The 26,471-nt window shown below is 38.1% G+C and overlaps 1 protein-coding gene across 1 annotated transcript in view; it reads right to left on the reverse strand.

Moving 5' to 3' along the window:
- The window catches only part of TRPM7 (transient receptor potential cation channel subfamily M member 7), a 118,487-nt gene that overhangs the window by 3,173 nt on the left and 88,843 nt on the right, over window positions 1-26,471 (reverse strand). Inside the window, exons 24-38 of the mRNA XM_060174658.1 lie at window positions 25,763-25,947; window positions 24,551-24,683; window positions 23,178-23,893; window positions 21,855-21,922; window positions 17,391-17,487; window positions 14,470-14,540; window positions 11,946-11,980; window positions 10,754-10,779; window positions 9,304-9,354; window positions 9,137-9,202; window positions 6,473-6,756; window positions 6,289-6,371; window positions 5,941-6,146; window positions 2,269-2,320; window positions 2,067-2,173 (exon numbers count right to left, since the gene is read on the reverse strand). Of these exons, the coding sequence (XP_060030641.1) occupies window positions 2,067-2,173; window positions 2,269-2,320; window positions 5,941-6,146; window positions 6,289-6,371; window positions 6,473-6,756; window positions 9,137-9,202; window positions 9,304-9,354; window positions 10,754-10,779; window positions 11,946-11,980; window positions 14,470-14,540; window positions 17,391-17,487; window positions 21,855-21,922; window positions 23,178-23,893; window positions 24,551-24,683; window positions 25,763-25,947 (2,180 nt within the window). The remainder of the gene's footprint in view (window positions 1-2,066; window positions 2,174-2,268; window positions 2,321-5,940; window positions 6,147-6,288; window positions 6,372-6,472; window positions 6,757-9,136; window positions 9,203-9,303; window positions 9,355-10,753; window positions 10,780-11,945; window positions 11,981-14,469; window positions 14,541-17,390; window positions 17,488-21,854; window positions 21,923-23,177; window positions 23,894-24,550; window positions 24,684-25,762; window positions 25,948-26,471) is intronic.

The following is a 26,471-nucleotide window of genomic DNA, read 5'->3' on the forward strand; positions in this document are numbered from 1 at the left end:
AGTGTTGCAGTTGTTTTTCTCCCTATCACCCCTTCCCTCTTGGTTTCTTGCTGTCTGTAGCCAATAAACAAAGATAATTAAAAAAAGAGAGAGAGAAAAAATAATTGGAGACGTTAGGTCTTGGGTCCAAGCAATCAAGAGCGAGTGACATGGAGAAGCAGAGCTCTGCCTGTAGGATGGGAGACAGAAGGTAAGCTCTGGAATGGACATGCGCGTAGAACGATGCTTTCAAGTATCCAGGTATAAATATGAGCAACTGAGTACAGAAAGATGACAGTGTATATACTTTACTCACTGATATGCCTAACAGGCCCCTCAGCTGGCAATACTCCACAACAACCCAAATACACTGTTACATAAATAATTTTTGACAAATTTAAAATTCAAGATTATGTAGCAAACCCTTAGATAATATAAACTAATTTGTAACTACATTGCATTAAAAAGGAAAGCCAAACCAGTGGAACACATTTATCATATCTGTGTAATACTGTTAATAGTTCTTTTTTTTCATTTCTTATGTGTGACTAGTAAGTCACAAGACTGTAAGATCAGTGTTCCACACCCCAAGCTCTGCATCGCCACCTTCCCATTCTGTGTGAGCATACATGTAAAACAAAATGACAAGAAGCTCAATTCAATAATAAATCCTACATCCAGTCATGTTAAACAGTAAAAAAAGAAAAGGAACTTTTTTTTTTAATGTAGGAAAGTGAGGGAGCATCATTCCGGCATATGAGGTGCTGGGGATCAAATTTGGGACCTTGTGCTTCAGAATCCAATGCTTTATCCACTGTATCACCTCCAGGCCCATGTTAAACATTATTTAAAGGACCAAACTGGGAGCTTTAGGCAGGAAAGTTTGATAGTCTAACAGCTGAACTATCTCCCCAGCCATCATGAACAGAAGAAAATTTCTAGAAGTAAAGTATACCTACAGAATCCATGTGGCTAATATCTGAATGGTGAATGTATTCTCCTTCGGGGTTAGAAAACACATCAAGGACATCTACTATCAACACTGTAGTGGACATTCTTGCCAGTGCAAAAAGTCAAGAAAAGGAAATAAAAGGTATAGAGGTTGGAGGACAAGTACCAAAACTGAATTTCTCTCCAATAACAACACAGAACATTCAAAAGGAGGTGGAAGTGACAAACTCCTAGAATAGAATTTAGCAAAGTTGCAAGATACACTAACAACAAACAAACAAACGATAACAAGAAACATCTGACTGAAATGACCACTTCTGTGACACAGATATTCTCTGGCAACATTTCGTTTGGCTACCAATCTTAAACTCTTTCCGAACTACATTACTAGTCATACTGACAGAAACTCTAAATTATATAGATCAAGGATGAGACTAGGCATCTATAATTTTTTAGGTATTTTAAAAAAATCTTTATTTACTTATTGGATAGAGACAGTCAGGGACAGACAGAGGGGGAGAGTGTGAGGGAGGGGGAGGAGAGAGAGAGACACCTGCAATACCACTTCACCATTCACAAAGCTTTCCCCTTGCAGGATTTAACAAAAAAAAATAAATACAAGTTTGACTAAACTCCACTAAGATCAGGAATCACTACTGCACTATTTTTTTAAAAAATTTATTTATTTTCCCTTTTGTTGCCCTTTTTAAAAAAATTGTTGTTGTAGTTATTATTGTTGTTGTTACTGATGTTGTCGTTGTTGGATAGGACAGAGAGAAATGGAGAGGGGAGGGGAAGACAGAGAGCGGGAAAGACACCTGCAGACCTGCTTCACTGCCTGTGAAGCGACTCCCCTGCAGGTGGGGAGCCGGGGGCTCAAACCGGGATCCTTACAAGTTCTTACGCTTCGCGCCATTACTGTGTTATTAACATCTAAGTGTAATTCCTGGCATCCAGTAGGTACATAATACTACTAATATTAAGAATGAATACAGGCTTTTTATAGGGACTTTGGTGGTGTGGTAACCACTTGAGGATGTTAAAAATTATACTTCTAAAGTATCTATAGGCATGTAAACCAAGGTCCTCAAAAAGCAAAAGTTATCACTATTCAAATTAAAGAAGAAAATGTTTACCTGGAAGTTTAAGTTTTCTACAACAAGAATTACAGTGATGTTTTGCTCTAAAGTTTTTTATTGCATCTTCTCCCAGATTTGCTGGGCCAAAAACCATATCAGAGGATCTGTAAAAGTGGCAGTTAAAAAGATCACTTTATGCAACTAGAAATATAGAATTAAAAAAATAAGAATATCTTAATGAAATAATTAAAACTATTACCTCTTTTCTTCTGCTTTTATCACAGATGGGTCAGTCAAATTTTCACCCACACCTTTAGATATACATGAAACAGACAATACAAGTTATGTAATATAATTGCATAGCACCATCAACCGGAATGTTAATAAAAAGATTGCAACTTTCTATTTCTTTTTTTCTTTTAAATTCCCAACTTAATTTTATTGCCTCCAGGGGCTTGCTGCCTGAACTAGGAATCCACTGCTCCCGGAGGCCATTTTTTCCCTTTTGTTTCTCACTGTTGTTGTTATTACTCATTGTTGTTGGATAGGACAGAGAGAACTTGAGAAAGGGAAGAAAGAGAAGGGGAGAGAAAGACAGACAGACCTGCTTCACCACTTGTGAGGTGCCCCCCCCCCCCCCCCGTAGGTGGGGAACCGGGGGAACTGGGATTCTTGCGCCGTCCGTGTGCTTTGTGCCATGTGTGCTTAACTTGCTGTGCTACAGCTTAGCCCCAGCTTTGTATTTCTTAATACTGATATTTAAAAGGCTGATTAACAACCTCAGCAAGTGCCCACCTGTAACAAATACAGATCCTTCAACATTAAATAATTAGAGGTGTCTGAGTTGGTGGATAGGCATATGAACTTCTATTGATAACAGTTTCAGGTGCAAGAGGCAAGATTGCAAACACAAATCTTTTTTTTTTTTTAATTTTTAAAATTATCTTTATTTTTTGGATAGAGACAGTCAGAAATTGAGAGGGTGGGGAGAGGGAGAGAGAAAGAGAGATACTTGTAGCACTGCTTCACTACTTGCAAAGCTTTTCCTCTGCAGGTGGGGACTGAGGGCTTGAACCCAGGTCCTTGAGCACTGTTAACATGTGCGCTCAATCAGGTGCGCCATTACCCGGCCCCTAGTCTCTCTCTCTTTTTAAAAATATTTTATTTATTTATTATTGGACAAACACAGAGAGAAGTTGAGAGGGGCAACAGAGATAGAAAGGGAGAGAGACAGAGAGATACCTACAGCCCTGCCTCACCACTTGTGAAACTTTCCCCTGAGGGAGGGGGGCGGGACACACGGACGACCAGGGGCGTGAACGTGCTGTAATGTGTGTGCTTAACCTGGTGCACCACCACTTGGCCTTCAAGCACAAATCTCTTTAAGCAAATGTTCACCTTAATTATAAAGAAGTTAGGTACATAAAGGTACATGTACCTAGGCACATGTAAGTCTTTTAATTAATCTGCTAATTAATTAACGTACTGCCTCTAGGATTATCACTGGGGCTACCAGTGCCTGCACTACAAATCCACTGTTCCCACGGCTAATTTTTGGATAGGACAGAGAAACAGAGAGGAGGGGAAGACAGACACCTGCTTCACCGCTTGTGAAGTGACCCGTATGCAGGTGGGGAGCTGGGGGCTTGAACCAGGATCCTTGTGCCAGTCCTTGTGCTTTGCACTTAACCCGTGCGCCATAGCCCCTCCCCCTTTTTTTACTTATTTATTAATGAGAAAGATAGGAGAGACGGATAAAGGGGTAGAGGTAGATAGCATAATGGTTATGTAAACAGACTCTCATACCTAAGGCCCCAAAGTCCTAGGTTCAATTCCCCTCACCACCATAAGCCAGAGATAGAGAGGGAGGGAGAGAGAGAGAGAGAGGGAGAGAGAGAGAGGGAGAGAGGGAGAGGGAGAGAGAGAGGGAGAGAGAGAGGGAGAGAGAGAGAGAGAGAAACAGGGAGAACCAGAGAGAACCAGACATCACTCTGGTACATGTACCGCCGGGGACTGAACTCAGGACTGCATGCTTTATCTACTGTGTCACCTCCTGGACCACGAAGTCCATTTTAATGTACGTATTGGGTAAAGGCAGAGAGAAAACGAGAGACACGTGGAGGTCTGCTTCAACACTTGTTAAGTTTCCCCCCACAGGTGGGACCAAGGGCTTGAACCCAGCTCCTTGTGCACTATAACATGCACACTTAACCAGGTGCATCACTATAATTTTTTTTTTTTTTCTTACCACAGCACTCCTTAACTCTGGCTTATGTTGGTATGGAGGATTGAACCTGGGAGCTCAGAGCCTCAGGAATGAGAATATTTTTGTCTAACCATATGCTACCTTCCCCAGCCCACCTAATAAGTCTTTAAGAATGTTGTGGGCTAAAATAAGTCTCATTTCCAGGCTTGGAGTATGGATCGACCTGTCAATGCCCATGTTCAGCAGGGAAGCAATTACAAAAGCCAGACCTTCCACCTTCTGCATCCCACAATGACCCTGGGTCCATACTCCCAGAGGGGTAAAGAATAGGAAAGCTGGGAGTCGGGCGGTAGCACAGCGGTTAAGCGCAGGTGGTGCAAAGCACAAGGACCGGCATAAGGGTCTCGGTTCAAGCCCCCTGCTCCCCACCTGCAGGGGAGTCGCTTCACAAGCGGTGAAGCAGGTCTGCAGGTGTCTATCTTTCTCTTTCCCTGTCTCCCCCTCCTCTCTCCATTTCTCTCTGTCCTATCCAACAACGAAGGCATCAATAACAACAACAATAATGACTACAACAATAAAACAACAAGGGCAAAAACAAAGGGAAAATAAATAAATAAATATTAAAAAAAAAAAAAAGAATAGGAAAGCTATCAGGGGAGGGGATGGGATACGGAGGTCTGGTGGTGGGAACTGTGTGAAGTTGTACCCCTCTTATCCTATGATTTTGTCAATGTTTCCTTTTTATAAATAAAAAATTAAAAAAAAAAGGGTCTCATTTCTTGCAGCAGATCCAGATACATAAAGTATAAAATTATGAACAACTTCCTTCAGACCTAGCTCTTCTCAGAGTTGCTAATGGTGTGGCAGTTTCTTTCATATAGTCACTTAAATACATTTGTTTAAATTACTATTTTAAAAGACTTAAAGACCAACTGGCATTTAAGTAAAATTAAATATTTAGTTCACTAGAGAGGGGAAAAAAAGAGGCTAAAGTAGAGAAATCAGAATTAAACATGAGGTTACTTTCTACTTATGAAAGTGCAAGGATTCAGAATACTCAATACTGGAGAGGCAAACTTTTCTTATTGAAAATGACTGCCATTATTGAGATTAGAGCAGTTCGAACACAATCGCTTACATTGCATGCTTGAGGATACTTACACGACAATGTATCTGAACTAAGAGCAACAGAGACGAATTACTCCCACTATACCCTATACCAACACCTGTACCAAAGATCTGTAGACAAATAAAATGGTTGCTTCATTCACTTATTTTTCTTTTCTAAAAATGTTTACCTATTAATGAGAAAAAGAATCAAGAGCATCACTCTGGTACATCTGATCCTGGGGATTGAACTCAGGACCTCGTGGATGTGAGAACAAAGCTCCATCTACTGTGCTACCTCCTCAGCTGGTCATTTTGAATATACTAAACGTCTAGCTATCTTTGTCCATAGCTATAGTTAACAAAGATACTTATTTTAATAAAGACTAAGTGCACAATGGGGGATCTGTCTCTCAAGTTTCTGCTATCAAAATGTCTGTCCTACTCAACAACTCTATGGCCAGAGCCCACTATTCGGGGTCCTAATGGTCATGTTGCTACGTTCTGCTGAACTAAGATTTTACCCATCTATAAAATAATGATGTGCTATATAACAACTTTATCACATCAAAAAGAACATACAGTAATTGTACGTTTGCAACATGTGAATACATTTACCTTGTAAATCCAGTACCAGTAGCTCTCCTCTTGTATATTCGTAAGTCCAGTGGCTAAAGGCTAGCATGATCTCCTCCAGTGTATTAGTCGGAATAATTTCATCACCATTATTATTGTTGTATTTTCTAAATTCTCCAGACATACATTCTTCCACTGCAAACCACTGTCCTGCTGAATGGCAATACAGCAGGAAAACCTCAAGGAACCTTGTGAAAAACAGTTACAGTTACAAATATCAAATTTAGAAGTCTAATTTATGTTTACGATGGGTAAATACTCAGCATCATCATGAAATTCAAAAGAATATTATCCATATAACACTAAAATATCCCAGAAAAAAAAATTTACCTTGGAGAATATGGTATAGATTTGGGTTTCATTTGGTTGAAGGCAAACGTAAGCTTTTGTGCTGCTCTCTGTTGTTGAATTTCCTATAGAAGACAAAGTCTGAGTATGAAGGCCAAGATTCTATTTGGTGTGTCACATTTCAGAAGCAAAAACATGAAGCACTATAAGTGTTCACTGTACTTACTCTGAGACAGAGATGCAGCACTGTATCTTCTTTATAAATACTTGACCATGTGTTAACCACCTCAGGGAGAAAAGATTTAATAATGTACAGATGCCCTGATTTGAGGATGTCGTGTTCAGACCAGGTACACTGTACTTTGACAGCTCTTCGCAGGCCTCCTCCCATCTCCTCTTTACTTAAAAACTCTATTTTGGCACAGAGGCCTAGCTGTGACCAAGAAGACATACTGTTATTCAGTATGCTGGGTGAACTCTCTTCCAATCGATACACTGTGACAGGCTCACCTGCAATATGAACAGACATACATATTAAGGTGTATTATGACTTAAAAGTTTAAAAAAATTTAATATTATTTTATATTTACTTATTATTATTGGATATAGACAGAGAGAAATTGAGAGGGGAGAGGGAGATAGACAGAGAGACACCTGCAGCCCTACTTCACTGCTCCTGAAACTTTTCCCCCTGCAGGTGAGGAGTAGGGGATTGAAGCAGGTCCTTGCACACTATGTGTGCACTAAACCAGGTGCACCACTACCTGATCCTGGAATTATGACTCTTTAAAGGTGATAAAGTATTGAATAGAATAAAAACTGATAGGGAGCCGGGCAGTGGTGCAGCGGCTTAAACGCACATGGCGCGAAGCAGAAGGACCGGCATTAGGATCCTGGTTTAAGACCCTGGTTCCCCACTTGCAGGAGGGTCGATTCACAGGTGGTGAAGCAGGTCTGCAGGTATCTCTCTCTCCCCTTCTCTGTCTTCTCCTCCTCTCTCCATTTCTCTCTGTCCTATGCAACAACAACAGCAAAAATAACAACAATGACGATAAATAACGAGGGCAACAAAAAGGGAAAAAGAATTTTAAAGAATTAGGAAAAAAAAAAACAACTGATAGGTATCCTATGTTCAGATTAATAGAGGAGAATTAGAAGAGGGGCCCAGCCTAGGAGGAGGCAGCTCAGTTGGTTTAGAGCAGACCAGACCAGCTCTTGGGCCCTGGTTTCAATCTCTGGCACCACATGAGAGCACCAAGGGGCCTCCATGGATGGTCACACAGTGCTTTGGTATTTCTCCATAACTTTCACAAAAAACAAACAAACAAAATACTACCACCATCAAGAAAAGGACAAAAATGGGTCCATGAGGCTGTCTGCAATATTGTGTATGTGTGAAGCCCTAGATTCATTATCTGTATTATAGAAAAGAAAAAAGATGTGGAATGCGGAAGGTAACATAATAATGGTTATGCAGAGATCCTTGGGCCTGAGGCTTCAACATCCAAGTTTAATCCCCAGCACCACTATAAGCCAAAGCTAAGTAGTGCTCTGGTTAAAAAAGAAAAAAAAAAATCAATCAATCTATCTATCTATCTAGTCCAGGAGCCTCAACTCTCCAGAGTCCTACCCAATGAGGGAAAGACAGAAACAGGTGGGGGATACAGATCAACTTGCCAATGCCTATGTCCAGTGGAGAAGCAATTACAGAAGCCAGAACTCCCATCTTCTGCACCCCATAAAGAATTTTGGTCCATACTCTCATAGGGGGGATAAATGTTACTGGAACAGAACCAAAGGAAGCTGAACTCCAATTCCATCAGAATCCAGAGAGAGAAGAGAAAAAACAGAAGGACACTCAGAAGTAGTAATAGGTGTGAGCGTGTTAACATAGGAAGGAAGAGGAGAGGGGCTGGGTAGTGGTACACCAGCATAAGCGCACATAGTAAGAAGCGCATGAATCCTGGTTTGAGCCACAGCTCCCCACCTGTAGGGGTGTCACTTTGCAGGCAGTGAAGCAGGTTTGCCGGTGTTTTATCTTTCTTTTTCCCTATCTCTCTCTGTCCTATCCAAAACATGGAAAAAAATGGCTGCCAGGAGCAATGAATTCATAGTAAAGGCACCAAGCCCCAGTGATAATCCTGTGGGGCAAAAACAAACAAACAAAAAAGGGAAGAGAAAGCAGCACTATAGAAAAAATAGGCAAATACATATGTAAGTATAGATAGATATAGAAATAATAGTCAACCCATATCTGTGACCTTGGGAGAACTGCTGCAGATTCCAGTGGACGGAAAGGGGACAGAGAACTCTGGTGGTGGGAATGGTGTAGAATACTACCCTGGTTATCTCATAATTCTGTAAATCAATATTGGAACATTAAAAGAAAAAATATAACCCAATAATTAAAGATCTAGCAATTCTGCAGGCAAATTAAAGTCAATTAAAATATATATATATGCAGTCAAGGAGGGGCACATACTCTGTATCTAGGACACCCCAGGGTTTGATCCCCAGCACTGCATATAACCAAGCAGTGCTCTGATCTCTCTCAAAACATGAAAAATACATCTTAAAAAAAATTATACGTAAGGGGGCAGGCAAATGTACACCAGGCTGAGCGAATATGTTACAGTGCACAAGGATCCTTGTTTAAGCACCTGGTTTCCACCTGCAGGAAGGACACTTCATTAGCAGTGAAACAGTGATGCAGGAGTCTCTGTCTGCCTCCTTATCTCCCCCTTCTTTCAGTTTCTATATGTAAATATTTTAAAAATGTAATAATTAACATCTGTTACTGTGATTTTTCCTCTGTTTCATATTATCAATATAACTAATATCCACATATTGACACAGGGTTTATTTTTCTTTTTATCTTTTTTTGATTTACCTCTTGGAGGCACAGGTGTGAACGGAATGCTCTGGGATAACCTCATCAAGTTATTTCTTTCCACGGCTGTGAAAAAAAAAAAAAAAGACATAATTAACTCCCTGAAAGTTCAATATACTGTTAATTTTTTAAATTTGTTTAGTAAATTTTGTTTTTATGTTACTGACCTGAGTAATAGTAATTTGTATCCATAACTTGCTTAAATGGAGAAGCAAGACCTAAAATTGCAAATACATACATTTTAATATAGCATACATTTTTTTTGTTCATTCTCATGGAATCATCCAAAATTTTCTATAGCTAAGTCCTCTTAATAAAACAGAAAAACCAAGAAATAAAAGATGCCCTTCATGTACTATGTAACTCCATCTCCCTGTGTAATTAAGGACCAGTAAGCTAGCTTACTTGGATAGTGCTCTTAATTTGTTAGGGGCAGGAACCAGGGTTCAAGTTCACTTCCAACTATACCGAGTGAAGCTTTGGTGTTTTAGTGTCTTTTCCTCAGCCTGTCTCTTTCTATCTGAAAAAGTCTGCCTGGAGCAGTGAAGCCCCAGAGATGCCCAGAGAAGGGTAAACAGTCCACTATGCCGAATTACTGGTAATAGAGCAGTGAGACGCTTGGAAGGGGGAAGTCCTATGATGCTCTACACTCTTCTCTCTCTCTCTCTCTCTTTTTAATTTTATTTTTATTAGAGACAGAGAAATTGAGAGGTGTGGGGGGAGGCAGAGGAAAGAGACAGAGACACCTGCAACTCTGCTTCCTGCTCATGAAGTGTTCCCCCTGCAGGGGGGGACCAGGGTCTTGAACCTGGGTCCTTGTGCACTGTGATGTGTGCGCTTAACCAGGTGCGCCACCACCTGGCACCTTACACCCTTCTCTCTTACAAACTCACTTTTTTCCCTATCTTCTATTCAGGGACTGGGGTCAGGTGGCAGTCTCTGAATGGAGGATATTGGGAGTGACTGCTAAATGTGAACATCATCTAACAATACCACAACTAGAAAAGAAACACAGGGTGGCAGAAGATAGCACAGTGGTTATGCAAAGAGACTCTCATGTCTGAGGCTCCAAAGTCCCAGGTTCAATCCCCCACACCATAAGCCAGAGCTGAACAGTGCTCTGGTAAACTATCACACAGTGACAGGGCATGAAGAAGACACAAAGAGCTGGGGTACCAGTAACAGTCCGTTTTAGGAAGTGGGTACCAATTACATGGGTATGCTCACTTCGTGAGAACTCACTGAGGCAAAGGTCCAGCTGCACTGCTTTGTACAGAAAGTCCTAACATTGGTAAGAAGTTATGAAATTATGGGAAGATCTGCTAAATAAGTATATACGCTTCACTAAAAGGCTTAAAAAGGTAAGAAAAGGTTGAGGAGGACCAAGGATGAGGGCTAATGGGGTGGGGTAAGTAAAGAGGTTATCACTCACATGTGAAGCCAAGCATTTGTTAAATATCTCTAATAAAGATAAGGTAGCTGAGGGAAGCATTTTATTTTACTGCTACAGCTTTTTGGAACATGAAGTCTAGAGCTTCTTACCAGCATAATAAAGCATTTACATAACAGATTACATGATTCTCCTTATACCACCTTAAATATACCATGTGGACTTACCATTTAATGTTCCTTCTTCACACGGTCTAAAGAAATCACCAAAAAAAAAAAAAAAATTATTCCACAGCTTTAATTTTGGCTACCACATATTGCTATTTCCCCAGTCCGGATTCACTTTTGTCTGAACACTTGCTGTTTCCATTAAGCCAATGCCAAATTCATGTATCAATAAGTATATATTCCTACCCAGATACAATCTTAATAACCTGCATAAATTTTGTTAGAAATTTGGCGCCAAACTGAAGGTTCATTACTAGTAAACTATTCTATGACTTCTCTTTTTGTGCATATTCATTATAGTACTATTGACCAGTTTCACCCTGAAATGACAATGTAGGAGTCTAGGCTTTTTGCCATCATCTTCCCACCGTCACATTTCTGTTGATTTTCACCCTAACCTTACTGTTTGATCCTATCACTAGCCCTTTGTCTGCAGCTGATAAAACACTCAGGAATGGTAGGTTCTTGCCTGTGACAAAATATTTACACAGGATAGTCAAAGAATCTGAACTACTGCATGTGGTACCTGGATTATTTTCTTCTCTCTGTATTCACACCCATTTCTGAAATAGTAGGAAATGGGAAAAACACTGGGATACATAGTAAATTCCCTCAAATTGCTTTCTTTTCTCAAGTACCTCATATCAGAGGAAAACTACCATGTTTCCATGGTCAGAAAAGCAAGATGGCTTAATAAAATAAAAGTTCTTTGTGGTGGTAATTAAATGCAATTTGTTCTCTATTTTAATTTTATGTATTACTACTATTATTTTTTAAAAACTTTCTGCTGTTATCTGTCAGATTAGTTCTGGGTTATCACATCAACCTTCTAGTGGATTTCCTTGTAAGCAGGCTTTCTGGTCTATCCTGGGTACTACTGCTCTAATTTATCAGAATGAGTTCCAAAAGCAGGTACAAGGTTTGCTGACAATCAAATGTCAAACTGAGTCATTGGACAATTTTAGTCAAGAACAAGTTGAGAGCAAAACAAAAAAAAAAAAGCTGCATAAGGAAACATTCTACATGACATAGTTGTGAATCTCTGATCCATTTTATCAATATTTGCAAAGATGCCACTAAAATAATCACACAGAGAAAAAAGAATGTTAAGAGATGATGCAAAGAATAAAAAAATAAGATTAGCATTCAATTACTATTACTTTAAGTCAACTCTGAGAAAAGTCTTACTTACATTTCTCGGTTTGATGGTCTATCTTGTAACCAATCCTTTAGTCAAAAAACAAACAAAAAAATGTTAAAAAATTGTTTTAGATGAATAGCTGTTTAACTTTGTTTTGTCTCCTATAATGTATTCAGAATAAAGAGTTAAAAGACTATGAAGTCCTTATTTCAATCTACTGAACTAAAAATAATTAATAGGTGTATCATATGACCACTGCTCAAAGTACAGTAATTTCACAAATACCACTCTATTCCTGTAACTTATAGTTTAATTTCACTAATGTTTTCTATTTCAAATGACAAAAAAAAAATTATTTATTTATATTATAGGAGGAAAAAAAAAGAGGGAGAGAATCAGAGCATCACTCTGGTTGGTACATGATATACTAGCAGATTAAACTCAGAACCTCATGCTTTTGAGTCCAAGGCTTTTACCCACTGTACCATCTCTAAGGCTATTCTAATAACATTTTTAAACTCTTAAAATACTGTAGAACACGAGCCCCTCCAATAAAGTGTGTGTGTGGGGAAATGCAGCAGTGCACAGGACTTGCATGTGAGAGGTGCCTGGCTTGACACTTGTGTACTACCAAGAGCCAGAGCAGAGGGGGTACTCTCATGGGGTGGGGTGAGGACAGCAAACACACAAACACATATGTACACAGACATTTATTTCTATGGTTCAAAACAACTATGTGTTTCCTTGTCAAAAGAAAACACATCAAGGTATAAAGAAAAATATTTCATCATATAACTAAGAACAAAGATGATCACTAATAATATTTAGGCCTATTGCATTATAGCCTTTGAAAAATATATGTACATACGACTTGTTCCTTACAACTTTAACATGACACTTTTTGTTTTACTTCCCTGGTTTGTAAATAACGCTTACTGAATTTTCATATTTGAAAGACATGTATTTCTTCACATTTGAAAAATTCTAAGTCATTTATAATCTCTTTAAATTTAGTCTACTCAAGGTTAATTTTATGTACTATTCATGCCTATTTTTATATGTTTTAATATGCTCTGCATCTAATTAACAGTTTTATGCTGCATTCTGATCCAATTTAGTAATTCTTTTTTTTTTTTTTTTTTTTAACCAGAGCACTGCTCAGCTCTGGCTTATGGTGGTGTGGGGGATTGAACCTGGGACTTGAGAGCCTCAGGCATGAAAGTCTCTTTGCATAGCCATTATGCTATACCCCCACCCTGCAATATAGTAATTCTATGTTCACCTATGTCTAATGATAAAAATCTCTATTGAGGTATTACTTGTGCTTAAAAAGAAAAGAAATTGGCTGTTTTAAGACACTTTTTATTTGTAATCTTAGCACTTTCTTTTATGTCCTTAAACATTTATGGGGGCTGGGTGGTGGTACAGCTGGTTGAGTGCACATGTTACATGCTTCCCGCCAGCAAGGGGGAAAGCTCTGTGAGTCGTGAAGCAGGGTTGCAGTTTTGTCTCTCTTACCCACTTCCCTCTCGATTTCTGGCTTTATCTATTCAATAAATAAATTTAAAAAACCACTTAATCTGTAATCAACAATTTTACCATCTGTGTTAACAGAAGTACAATACTGTGTGTACACAGATACCTATAGTTTATAACCTGGCACTGTGAGACTAGCTTTGGTGGAACTATCTGTAGCCAAACTGGGCAGCTTAGGCTCCAGATGGGTCCTTCAGAATAGAGAATTTAACACTGTGAAACTATGTGTCCACTATCTACTATGCCCTTTAAAACCACTGAGGTAGTTATTCTAATAACATAATCACAATGTATTTATCTATTGATTCTTCTTAATGAAGAATGTAAGTGAATTATTTTCTTAGTGAACCAGTATAATGGTCATGAGCACTGATTTCTGTATGTGGCCATACTGAAGTAATTTTGCTGCATTCTCTAAAGCTGTTTGTTTTTAATGTCAGTTTGCTTTTTTTTTTTTTTTTGGCTCCAGGGTTATTGTTGGGAGTACTGCCTGCACCATGAATCCACTGCCTTTTTTTTTTTTCTATGTTGTTGTTAAATACGACAGAGAGAAACTAAGAGAGGAGGGGAAGACAAAGAGGGAGAGAGACAGAGAAACACCTGCAGACCTGCTTCACTGCTTGTGAAGCGACCCCCCTGCAGGTGGGAAGCCAGGGGCTGGAACTGGGATCCTTGAGCTGGTCCTTGTGCTTTGTATTATGTGCGTGTAACCCGCTGCACCACCGCCTGGTCCCTGCCAGTCTGCTTTTAAGAGAGTTTGCAAAGTCATATGTCACTTCAATTGGCTGGGAATAAACTCATGTAAGCAGTTTCCATTCAAGCAGAAAATGATCCCTGCCTTCCTTCTCCATAAAATTTTCTTCAGAAAAAATTCTTTTTATAAGAATTTAATTATTGTCAATCAGTGATGTCAGTTCTCTAAAGTAAAATGTTTTTTGAAAGCTGGGTTATTGTGTCAAATAAGTTACTATCCTCTTTTAGTTTTTCTCTAGGAAATACAAATCTCAAAATATCATTTGTTTAATTAAAATTTACAAACCGGTAGTAAAGCTGCTTTGGAATCTACTTCCTGGGTTTCTTCTGTAGATGGCCTTCTAGCGCTGCTTTTCACTTAAATTAAAAAAAGAAGTTAAACAACTAAAAATAGTTTTAATACCAAATCAACCAAGCATACTACTTATTTGTAGACAGTCTTTCATAAGGTGACTTATTCTGTCCCTAACAATGCTGAATATAAGACTCAACGATAGGCCCATGGGTCTAAAACTACTTAATTTTTATGAACTGGCAGCAAGAAAAAAAAAAGTGTCAACTGAAAAGCTTAGCTTGCCCCACCCCCAAATTTCTTTTGTCTTTTTCAGGGATATTTTGCTTGTTTATATATACACACCCTCTGCCATTTTAAAAACCTAAACAGTAACATAATATTTGTTATATATTTTGGTTTTTTTGTTGTTGTTGGTTTCTTAACTGTAAACTTGAACATCTTTTCATTACAGTACAGAAGACTCCTCTATTCTATTCTGAGACTAAGTTGAACTTCATACTATAGAGAGAAAATAATGTGCTTACTTTACCAACTCATCTTGATGGACACTAACTAGTCTGATTTCAATCTCCTGTTACTATAAGCAATATTTTAATTAAAAAAATCTATGCACACACCATTTAATACTAATAGAGAAATAAAATATCTGTTTTCCTTCTTATTCAATGTCAACTTCAATGCATTTTACTTATCTTAAACTTGAGAATTTTGCTTATAGTTTAAATTATGAACTAATAGAGAACTAATTTATATATATATATATCATCAGAAAACAGAATGAATAAATAGTAGAAGAAAATCTTAGAATATAAATTATATTCAAAGTGTCAATAGCAAAAAGGTCAGACTGAATGTATATTAGATAATTTTGTAACTAAACTTTTTGGATATGATGAAATGGACAGAATACACTATATATCTTGAATATGCTGAAACAATTTAGTCAGACAAAAGAAACTCTATAGCATTTAACTAAAATGCTAAGATAACAGAGCTAGTCAAACATAAAGGTTTATGTGTGTTCCAGGGACAGAAAGCTTGAACATAGAGAATTCAACTCTTGCCTTCCCTAGTGGGAGGTCAACAGATAGCTTAAATGAAGTAGAAGGGGGCAACAATATCAGTATACAAACTTTATATATCTGAACATAGCAAATTCTGTTTTATCTTTCCTAATCCATCTATCATTTAGCTCTTTTACTCTGCTCACTTCTCTGAATAGATTAAAATGAAATGGTTAACAGACAGAATCATTATTCTGTTCTATCTTGGGTTTTTAATGTTTCATTACCAAGTGTGATGCTTGCGATAACTTCTGACAGATATCTTTTATTTAGATAAAGTCCATTCTACTGTTACTTTGCTGAGAATTCTAATAATGAATGGATTTTATCAAGCATCTTTCCTGAAGTTACTGAGACGATCATATGATTTTTCTCCTTTAATCTGTTATGATCAAACTCAAAACTCAACTTGGCCATGATACATGTTACTTAATTTAGCACTCCAAAAGGGAATGAGAAGTGAAATGAAGGTGAGAAGAAAGATAGGGTGTTTGTCTTAAGGAACCTTATGTACAGGAGCAGAAAGTTGTAAAGCAGTAGCAGACCAGACTTGTGTGTCTCACTCCATAGTCTCAGGTTTAATTCCTGTACCACCATATGTCAGAGAACTCTGGTCTCTCAGGAAAATCATCTTTTTTTTTTTTTTAAAAAGGTTATATGTATTACTGAACTGTTTATTTCATCATTCATGTTTCATATGAGGTAGAGTGATGACAAGTGATAGTCCCACTCTGGTATATGTAGCACTAGAGTTAGAACCTGGAGCCTCAAGTGCGCAAGCCTTGTGCTTGATCTGTTAAACAATACTCCAGCAACCAAGACAAACTTTTTCATTCCGGAGGAAAGACAGAGAGACACAGACAGAGACACCACAGGACCAGAACTTCCCCTGGTGCCATGATCAAGCCTTGTGATGCCAGGGATGGAGCCTGGGCAGCACACATGCTAAGTCATGTGCCCTTTTTTAAAAAAATGCACGATCTGGAAACACCCTCAAGTTATTGAGTTTTTAAAATGGTTTTTTAGAAATTACTTATTTATTTATTCCCTTTTGTTGTCCTTGTTTACCACTGTTGTTGTTGTTATTGCTATCATTGTTGTTGGATAGGACAGAGAGAAATGGAGAGAGGAGGGGAAGACAGAGAGGGGGAGAGAAATACAGACACCTGCAGACCTGCCTCACTGCTTGTGAAGTGACTCCCCTGCAGGTGGGGAGCCGGGGACTTGAACTGGGATCCTTATGCAAGTCCTTGCGCTTTGCGCCACCCACGCTTAACCCGCTGCGCTGCCTGATTCCTAGTTATTTAGTTTTTAAGAGAAAAATTAAAGGTGCAGAAAAGTATGTACAACTGTTAAGATACATTTTGTGTAAAAGACGAGAGACAGAAAGGATTACAATACTGTCATACATTAGTAGGTAAACATGGAACTAAAGAAGATAAAATAATAGTGCTTAGGTGTGAGAGTGCAGTGAGGTGGACTGATTTTTAAAAAGCTTTGTGTGCATATTTTAATTTGAAGCAAATAAATGTACTAGCCATTTATAAAAGTTAAAATTAGAAAAGTATAGTGAATAATTTGGCTATACAGATTAAAAACACATAATACAGATAAAAAGAGTTAAAACAGTAGCAGATTAAGTGTCTCCATCTCATCTTTAGGAATTAACCAATTTGCTAAAACAAATACTGAAATGTTAGGACTGTCCGAGTTTTATTCAAGGCTATAGTGATGATGGATCAAAATACTCATCTTCTGACTCAGAGCTCAGGTTGTTGACACACACAAAATACACAAAAACGTAAGACAAACATTTGCTATCACAATTCAGGTAGTGCATATCCTCACCTTGCTCTGAACGTAGAGAAATGGATGTTTTGTGACACTCAGTAAATCCGGCATGAGAACTCACATGTCTCAAAGTGTTTTCAGATGGAACATCATTCTGTATATTATACATAAACATAATAAAAAAATTGAAGGCAGAGTAGATAGCATAATGGTTCTGTAGAGACTCTCATGCCTGAGGCTTCAGAAGTCCCAGATTCAATTCCCCACACCAGCATAAGTCAGAGCTGACCAGTGCTCTGGTTAAAAAAAAAAAAAAATCGAACTCTAGATCTATTCACCCAGTATGCTTTTCTCTACCTGAACATAAAAAAAGAGTATATACACTGACTGATACTACACATTACAGTTCTTTCCTTCAATATCAATCTCAACATTTGCTGAGATTGAATAGATTACTATTTGTAAATCCACCTGCACGAACTTTTCCCAACTAAGAGAGGCTCATAAAAAATCATGGTGGAAATAGGAAACCAAAGTGGAGAAAACAAAACATTTATCAATTCATTTGAAGACAGGAAAAAGCTACTATCATAGTCTAACACTGACATACTTATAACAGTGATTTGGAGGCTGAAGGAATAGAAGGGCATTTTCTTCACAGGGTTTTGTAGCTTTCATATTAATTCATGTTGAATTGTTTTTAATTTTTTAAAATATTTATTTTATTTATTCCCTTTTGTTGCTCTTGTTTTATTGCTGTAGTTATTATTGCTATTGTTATTGATGTCTTCATTGTTGGACAGGACAGAGAGAAATGGAGCGAGGAGGGAGAGAAAGATATAGACACCTGCAAACCTGCTTCACCGCTTGTGAAGCGACGCTCCTGCAGGTGGGGAGCCAGGGGCTCGAACCGGGATCCTTGCACCAGCCCCTGCGCTTTGCACCACCTGTGCTTAACCCGCTGCCCGACTCCCATGTTGAGCTGTTTTTTACAACAAAAATCTATCAACACAGCTGATCATCATTTGTAAAATTTCAATGTCTTCCAAATTTGCTTTTAGTTTCTTATACTTCATAGCAAAAAAGCTTTCTTCAGTGGGGGCTGGGCTTGAACCTGGATCATGTGCATGACAAAGCAAATGCACTAATCTAAGTGAGGTACTGGCCCACCGATTATCACTATTATTCCTTTCTTTCTCTTTTTATCATCATGGGTCAGTTAGGAGTTCCTACCTGTACTCAACTCATTTATTTAGTTCTTTTCTTCCTTTCAAGGTATTAGATATAAGATCTTTCAAAACATGCCACAGAATTAAAATGGTCAGGAACCATCATGCAAACTATATTCTGTGTAAGTTCACAAAAATTATATATACTACATTTCTTCTTAAGGCATACAAGTATCATAAGCTGACATTCTGATTTCAAAAACTTCAGAAATACCAGAAACTCTACCTGACATTTAGGTATTTCTGTATACTCCCTAATTGTCTGTCTGTCTGTCTGTCTGTCTTTCTTTCTTTCTCTCTCTCTCTCTCTCTTTCTTTTCTTTTCTTTTTCCTTCAGGGTTATTGTTGGGGCTCGGTGCCTGCCCCTGGAGGCCACTTTTCCCCCTTTTGTTGCCCTTATTGTTGTAGTTACTATTATTGTTGTTGTTGGATAGGATAGAGAGAAACAGAGAGGAGAGGAAGACAGAGAGGGGGAGAGAAAGACACCTGCAGACCTGCTTCACTACTCATGAAGCGACCCCCCTGCAGGTGGGCAGCTGGGGGCTCGAACCAGGATCCTTATGCCGGTCCTTGCGCTTTTCGCCATGTGCGCTTAAACCCACTGCACTACTGCCCCCTCCCTAATTGTATTTCTTTTATCATTCTGCTATTCTTATTTGACAAAATACACTCTTTGAAGTCATATAATCATTAAACAAAATAAAATACAATTCTCATTTAACCATCAAGTTATTGATTCAGTATATGCTATGAAAAATACAACTGTGGTCCAGGAAATGGTGCAGTGGCTAAAGTGCAGGATTTAGAAGTATGTAGTCCCAGGTCAGGGGTAGAGAGCATAATGGTTATACAAAGAGACTCTCATGCCTGAGGCTCCAAAGTCCCTGGTTCAATCCCCTGCACCACATTAAGCCAGAGCTGAGCAATGCCGTGGTGAAAATAAATAAATAAGTAAATAAAGTAAAATAAAAAAGTATGTAGTCCCATCAAAATGAGCTTGAGTCTACCTCTTAGGTGTGAGGTTATAACAACTATGTCTGGCAGTAATTAAACATAACTGTTCATGAAAAGCAATAATCAATTCTCCGAAACTTGTGTCATTATAATTTCTTTGGTGAAGAATCTTGTTTTTTCTTTTTTTTTGCCTCCAGGGTTATTGCTGGGGCTCGGTGCTTGCACCAGGAATCCACTGCTCCTGGAGGCGATTCCCCCCCCTTTTGTTACCCTTGTTGTTTTATTGTTGTTGTTGTTGGCTAGGACAGAGAAATGGAGAAAGGAGGGAAGACAGAGAGGGGAAGAGAAAGACAGACACCTGCAGACCTGCTTCACCGCTTGTGAAGTGATGTCCCTGCAGGTGGGGAGCCGGGGGCTCGAACCAGGATCCTTCAGCCAGTCCTTGTGCTTAGCGTCATGTACGTTTAACCCGCTGTGCTACCGCCCGACCCCCAAGAATCTTTTCATTCTATTTCTCACTCAATTATTTTCACAATTTAAGATGAAGGAGGTTAGTACTTTCAGGTTCTCTTCAATATAAAAACAACAGTTACAAAGTGAAAACTAGGGCAGGTGTAGATAGCATAATGATTATGCAAACAGACTATAATGCCTGAGGCTCCCAAGTCCCATGTTCAATCCCCTGCACTACCATAAGCCAGAGCTGAGTAGTGCTCTGGTAAAAATAAATACATAAATAAATAAATGAAAACTAGGCTATGCCTATAGTTCAGCTGGTGAAGTGTAGAACCTGTAGGCATATGGATCTAGTTTCAATCTCCAGTGCTGCTTGTATGGGGGAGTGAGAAAAAATTCAAATAGTTGTCGAATATTATACAGTTGTATATTACATTGCAGTTACTAGCTTTTAAGAAACATTAGAGGGAGAAAGACAAGTAGACAGAGATATAAAGCTAGTTAGAGAGGAAACCAGAGTATCACTCTGGTACATGCAAATGCCAGGACCAAGCTTAGGACCTCTTGCTTTCAAGTCCAATGCTTTATCTACTATTGCCATCAACTGGATGCATACTATTCAGCTTCTTACCTTAAAACCTTGGGTCTGGGAGAGAGTTGAGCATATGAACTGCTGTGCTTACCACTGGGAGGGTGGAGGGTACAGAACTTACGGTGGTTGGTGGGTATGGTATGGAACTATATATCCTATAACCATATAATGTTAAAACTACTACTAATCACTTAAAAAATTGAGCCCTGTAAGTACCAAGTCAATGACAATACACAGGAAGAAGTATTGTTTAAGGGGCTACATGGTGGTGCACCTGGTTGAGTACACATACCGCAATGCACAAGGACCCAGGTTCAAGCCATTAGCAGAGGAGAAAGCTTCACAAGTGGTGAAGCAGTGCTGCAAGTGTTTGTCTCTCTCTCCCCGTCTCTCAACTTCCCTCTTGATTTTTCTGTCTCTACCCAAATCAATAAATACATTTAACAAAATTTTAAAAAGAATATTGGGGGGCTGGGCAGCAGCACAGCGGGTTAAGCGTACATGGCGTGAAGTGCAAGGACTAGTGTAAGGATTCTGGTTTAAGGCCTGGGCTCCCCACAGGCGGTGAAGCAAGTCTGCAGGTGTCTTTCTGTCTCCCTCTCTGTCTTCCCCATCTCTCTCAATTTCTCTCTGTCCTATCCAATAACAGCAAGGGCAACAAAAATGGGAAAAAATGGCCTCCAGGAGCAGTGGATTTGTAGTGTAGGCACCGAACCCCAGTAATAACCTTGGAGGCAAAAAAAAAAAAGCATTGTTTAAAAAAGAAATGTTAAACAAATGGTGTTTTATATTTTAGTTACTAAAAAATGAAAGTATTTGTACCTTTAAAAATATTCTAATTATTGGGAATTGGGCGGTAGAGCAGCGGGTTAAGCACATGTGGCACAAAGCGCAAGGACCGGCTTAAGGATCCCGGTTCGAGTCCCCGGCTCCCCACCTGCAGGGGAGTCGCTTCACAGGTGGTGAAGCAGGTCTGCAGGTGTCTTTCTCTCCCCCTCTCTGTCTTCCCCTCCTCTCTCCATTTCTCTCTGTCCTATCCAACAATGACGACATCAATAACAACAGCAGCAACAATAAAAAAAACAAGGGCAACAAAAGGAAAATAAATAAATGAAATTAAATTTTTTTAAAAAAAATATTCTAATTATTTTTCAGATTGTACACAGCTTTAAATATTTGGGACTATACTGGTGATACTAAAACTGTATGCTTACTAGAAAAAATGTAATTTGACTTAAACCACAAAACAGTGAAACAAAGGTGAGTTAAGGTGTTAAAGGATTTACTTACAGATAATAGTTCTCTTAACTTGCTTGTTGTTTCTTTAAATCTCTGTAAGTCCATGCTATCTCTATGCCCTTAAAAAATAAAATAAAAAAAAGATTACAATAAATCTTTGTATTTTCCAATCTATTAAAAAAAGTCACTGACTAAACTCTATAAATACAAGTGATTTATGGTTTTAGTCTCATCACCTTACAATTTATCTTTTTAAATTTTATACTGCATGTTAGATTACTTTAGAACTTTATCTCTTGCTGTTATTACAAACTGAACAGCTAATCATTCCTTCTCAACTTCTATCCTTCTGTAATTCTCTAAGTAGGTAACATTTTAAAATTAGGCTGGAAGGGTAGTTTGGCAGTGTGGTACATATGGGAGAGTCCCCAGTTCATTCCCTAAAGGCATTATTAAACAATAAAAACAGCAGTTAGGGAGGTGATTCACTGCAAAGCTAAGATCTCAAGTTCATATTTCATATGGCCAAAGTGCTGCTCTGATCTCACTATATAAACAGATCTTTTAACATATTATGCAAAATAAATTGGGGTAGGAGGTGGCTCAGTGATACTGTGTATAAATAAGGTTATGGGTTCATCCTCTAGCACTGCATCAAAACAAACAAACAAAAAACACTGGTACAATTTCTCAACTGTATTAGAATCAGGCTTTCAGAAAAATCATGACATATTTTCATTTTTCTGTGCAAAAATGTGTCATGACTTTCCCAACAAGCTAATAAAATAAAGAAAAAAAAAAAGAACACTTTATACACACAAACCAAAGTATCAGTTTCTTTCTTCTTTCACTGCCAAGCATTTTATTTATTTATTTTTAATTTTTTGTATAGGACAGAAATTGAGAGAGGGAGGGGAAACAGAAAGGGAGGAGAGATAGACATCTGTAGACCTGCTTCACAACCTATGAAATGATCCCCCTGCAGGTGGGGAACTGGAGACTTGAATCAGGATTCTTGCTCAAGTCTACACTTTGTACTATGTGCATTTAACCCAGTGTGTGACTGCCTGCCTCCTTCCCCCACTGCCAAGCTTTTTAGAGCTGTCTCCAAATCATTCTCTTCATATGCCTTCCTCCCGTTCAACTTTATTTCACTAAAAAAAACAAAAAACATGGCTTCTCCCTTTACCACTTCCATCAATGATTATTCCCCAAGTATCTAATACTTATACTGTCTCCACATCTGATTCCTTTAAAAACTTCTACACATTTTATGAAAGGGTAACTAATGTATTTGTCATACAAGTACATGGCTTTGTTATTTTTATTTCTAAGATGACAATATAATGACAATTGTCAGTGTGCCAAACTTACCTACAAATGCTCCAAATTCTATGTTATCTCCTTCTCCAGCTTTAGAGCAAACAGTTCCTTGATATTTGGTAACATTTTCCAAGTGGCTTTTACAACTGGGCTGGGATGGTGTACTAACAAAAAATTTGGATGTCGGGGAAGATTGATGTGGTATGCTAGTAGAAGAACTACCCAATTTTTTACTTTTACTAAAAAGTTTTAATGTTTCTACTCCAGGCAGTCTCTGTCGCAGTTCTGGGGGAGAAATAGCACTTGGGAATAAGGCACTAGAAGAGGAACCAGCCTCTGGGAAACTGAATTCTTTTCTCTGGGGTATCACAGGCAAATCTTGGCCAAATACATTACACTGGAGATCTTTTTCATCTTTCATAAAAATATTACAAACAAAAGGGTTATTACTTTCTAGACCACTCTGAGGAACAGAGGAGCTAAGTGTATTTATTACACTGTGTTTTTTCCACACAGAAGGCCTAGCAGGACCATCATCAATAAGGTTTTGAGCCAAGTGTTTGGAAATACTCAATTCTCTTGTGATTTCATTGTGAACTTTGCTGGCTTCTGAAGCTTTCTGAGCAGTCAGTGTTTTTAATGTGTCTACAGTCAAGGCGGAAAGATCTTGCAAATGGCCAATTTGAGAATCTAATGACTGTAATGATCTTTTTATATAGTTGACACGATCACCAACTTCTTTGATTTGAATGCACATCTGCTCCACTCTATAAAGAAAACACATTAAAGATCCATGTTGAAGAAATTCTTTTTTTTGTAAGATCAATAAATGGTAACAAAAAAAGAGAAATCAAATATACTAAAATGAATGGAGATATAAAGTAAGGCATCATTATGTATATAAGCATATCTTATGTTTAAGGAGGATCCAGGTCTAATTCTGTTATAACAAGTAAGTTTTAATTCTTGTACTATTTGTGCTATATGGTACGTAATTCCCATTTCCCCATATTAAAGCCTCATAAAATATGTGTAATTAGACACATACACATTGAAATATCATTAGTGAAACTGCATTAACAATATATACTCCCAAAATGTAGAAAACTCAATGGAAACAAATGTTTAAAATATTGAGAATAATTCTTTCCCTCCACTAACTAGTAATGAACATTAATTCAGTTTTGACCTCTGTGATGAGAATAAAAAAAAGTAGCACTTAATTCACTGACTTATATGAACAGCAGGTACTGATGTAAAAATCACCCCCTAAAACAGCACTTAAACTACTAAACTCACTGGCTGACAAAGTAAACAATGATCATGTATGAGATATAACTTAGTAGAAATAATTTAATCCCCCCAATAAAGAAAAAAGGAACTATTATGACATATAATCAATTATAGTTATAAAATTTATGAACCTATCAAAAGTGACACGGATTCTTTCTTCGCTTCCAGAGTGAAATTTGTCATCTCTTTCATTAAAAAACATCTCAACACACTGTTCTTCAAAATCATGAAGCTTCTTTTGGTCTTCTTCTGTTAAAAAAAGTTCTAAAAAAAAAAAAAAAGCCAACCAGTGAAGATATATAGCAAGCTTTAGCTCATAAGTCTTACAGTTTTAGATACTTCATCCTTGTCTAGTTTCCTCTTTCTATAGAAGAGCCATCGCCCCTTAATAACTTTCCCTTGCACAGCCACAGACAGAAATATAAGAATTGATTCTGCATTAATAGAAAGTCATTTCAAGCAGTGTGATAGAGGTTACTAGACTGGAACAGAAGTTACTAAGGAGTGTCACTGTTTACAAAGCAGAATGTTTATAGTGCCATTTTTACATTTTATCAAAAATGGTGAGATGTCATACTCAAAAAAGAAAGCCTAATACATTTTCTTTTCTTTTACTAAGGAGTGTCACTGTTTACAAAGCAGAATGTTTATAGTGCCATTTTTATATTTTATCAAAAATGGTGAGATGTCATACTCAAAAAAGAAAGCCTAATACATTTTCTTTTCTTTTTCTATTTATTTGATAGGACAGAGAGAAACTGTGTATGGGTGGGTGGGAGAGATAGAAAGATGGACATCTGAAGACCTGCTTCACGACTCATGAAACTTCATTCCTTGGGGAGGGGGGGCGGGACGGGGGACCAGTGGCTTAACTTGTGTGCTCACCTGGGGGCACCACTATCTGGTCTCCACTAAACACATTTTAGCAGGTATCATATTCATGCTGCTCTTAAGAAAATCCAATGTGGTTGGGGTGAGAAGGGATGGACAGTAGCACACCTGGTTGAGTACACACTTCACCTTACACAGACTCAGGGTCAAGCCTGCACCCAGTCTTCACATGCAGCGAAAGAAGCTTTAGGAGCAGTGAAACAGTATTACATGTTTCCTTCTCTACTTCCTTTTCCTCTCACTTTCTCTCTGTTCTATCAGAACTAAAAAATAACAAGTATTACAGTGTTGACTGGCTACAGAAGAAGGGCAAGTGCTAGAAGAAGAATTACAAAAAGGAAATTCAATGAAAATATTCATAACATTAAACATCTAAATGAAAATAATATTTATTTGGCATATTTCTCTTAAGTGAAATAATAAAAAACAACTGTTGTGATATATTTTCTTACTTGGTCCATCTGATGTTTTATCTTTCTTTCTTCTCTTACACACGCAGCAAAACAGAGAAATTATGTGGCTGAGAATGATAAGTGGTGGAGGGAGAACTGGCTTCTCATGATAAGCCATAATAAAATGATAACGTTGGTACTTCCATACAATATTGGAGATTGCCTTCACTTGTAAGTACACATTGCTTGAATAACAAAGAATAAAATAAAAACAAATTTAGTACAAAATACCATTGTAATCAAGGGTTAATAGTACCATACCATAAATAAAACTAAAGGCAAACAGAAAATATACGTAACAACTTTATTAAGGCTGAAGGCTTTAGTTACAAACTCCTAGAAAAACAGACACAAAATCAATTTTCTTTTCTTCTTTTAAAGAAAGAAGAGAGAGAGAGAGAGAAAGAGAGAGAGAGACAGACAGAGAGAGAGAGAGATACCTGCAGCACTGCTCCACAGCTCATGAAGCAACCCCATTGTAGGTGAGGAATATGGGCTTGAACCTGGATACTTATACATGGTAATGTGTACTCAGCCAGATGAGCCACTGCCCAGCCCCACAAAATAAGATTTTGAGATTTGAAAATTCTATGTAAGTGGAGGCTGAGAGATACCCAATAGAGTACATACCTTACCATATTCGAGAAGTCCAGGGTTCAAGCCCTGCCCAATGAGAGCACTATAGATGGTACCAGGATACAACCATAGA

This window comes from Erinaceus europaeus, chromosome 16, assembly GCF_950295315.1.
Source record: "Erinaceus europaeus chromosome 16, mEriEur2.1, whole genome shotgun sequence".
NCBI classification, from domain to species: Eukaryota; Metazoa; Chordata; class Mammalia; order Eulipotyphla; family Erinaceidae; genus Erinaceus; species Erinaceus europaeus.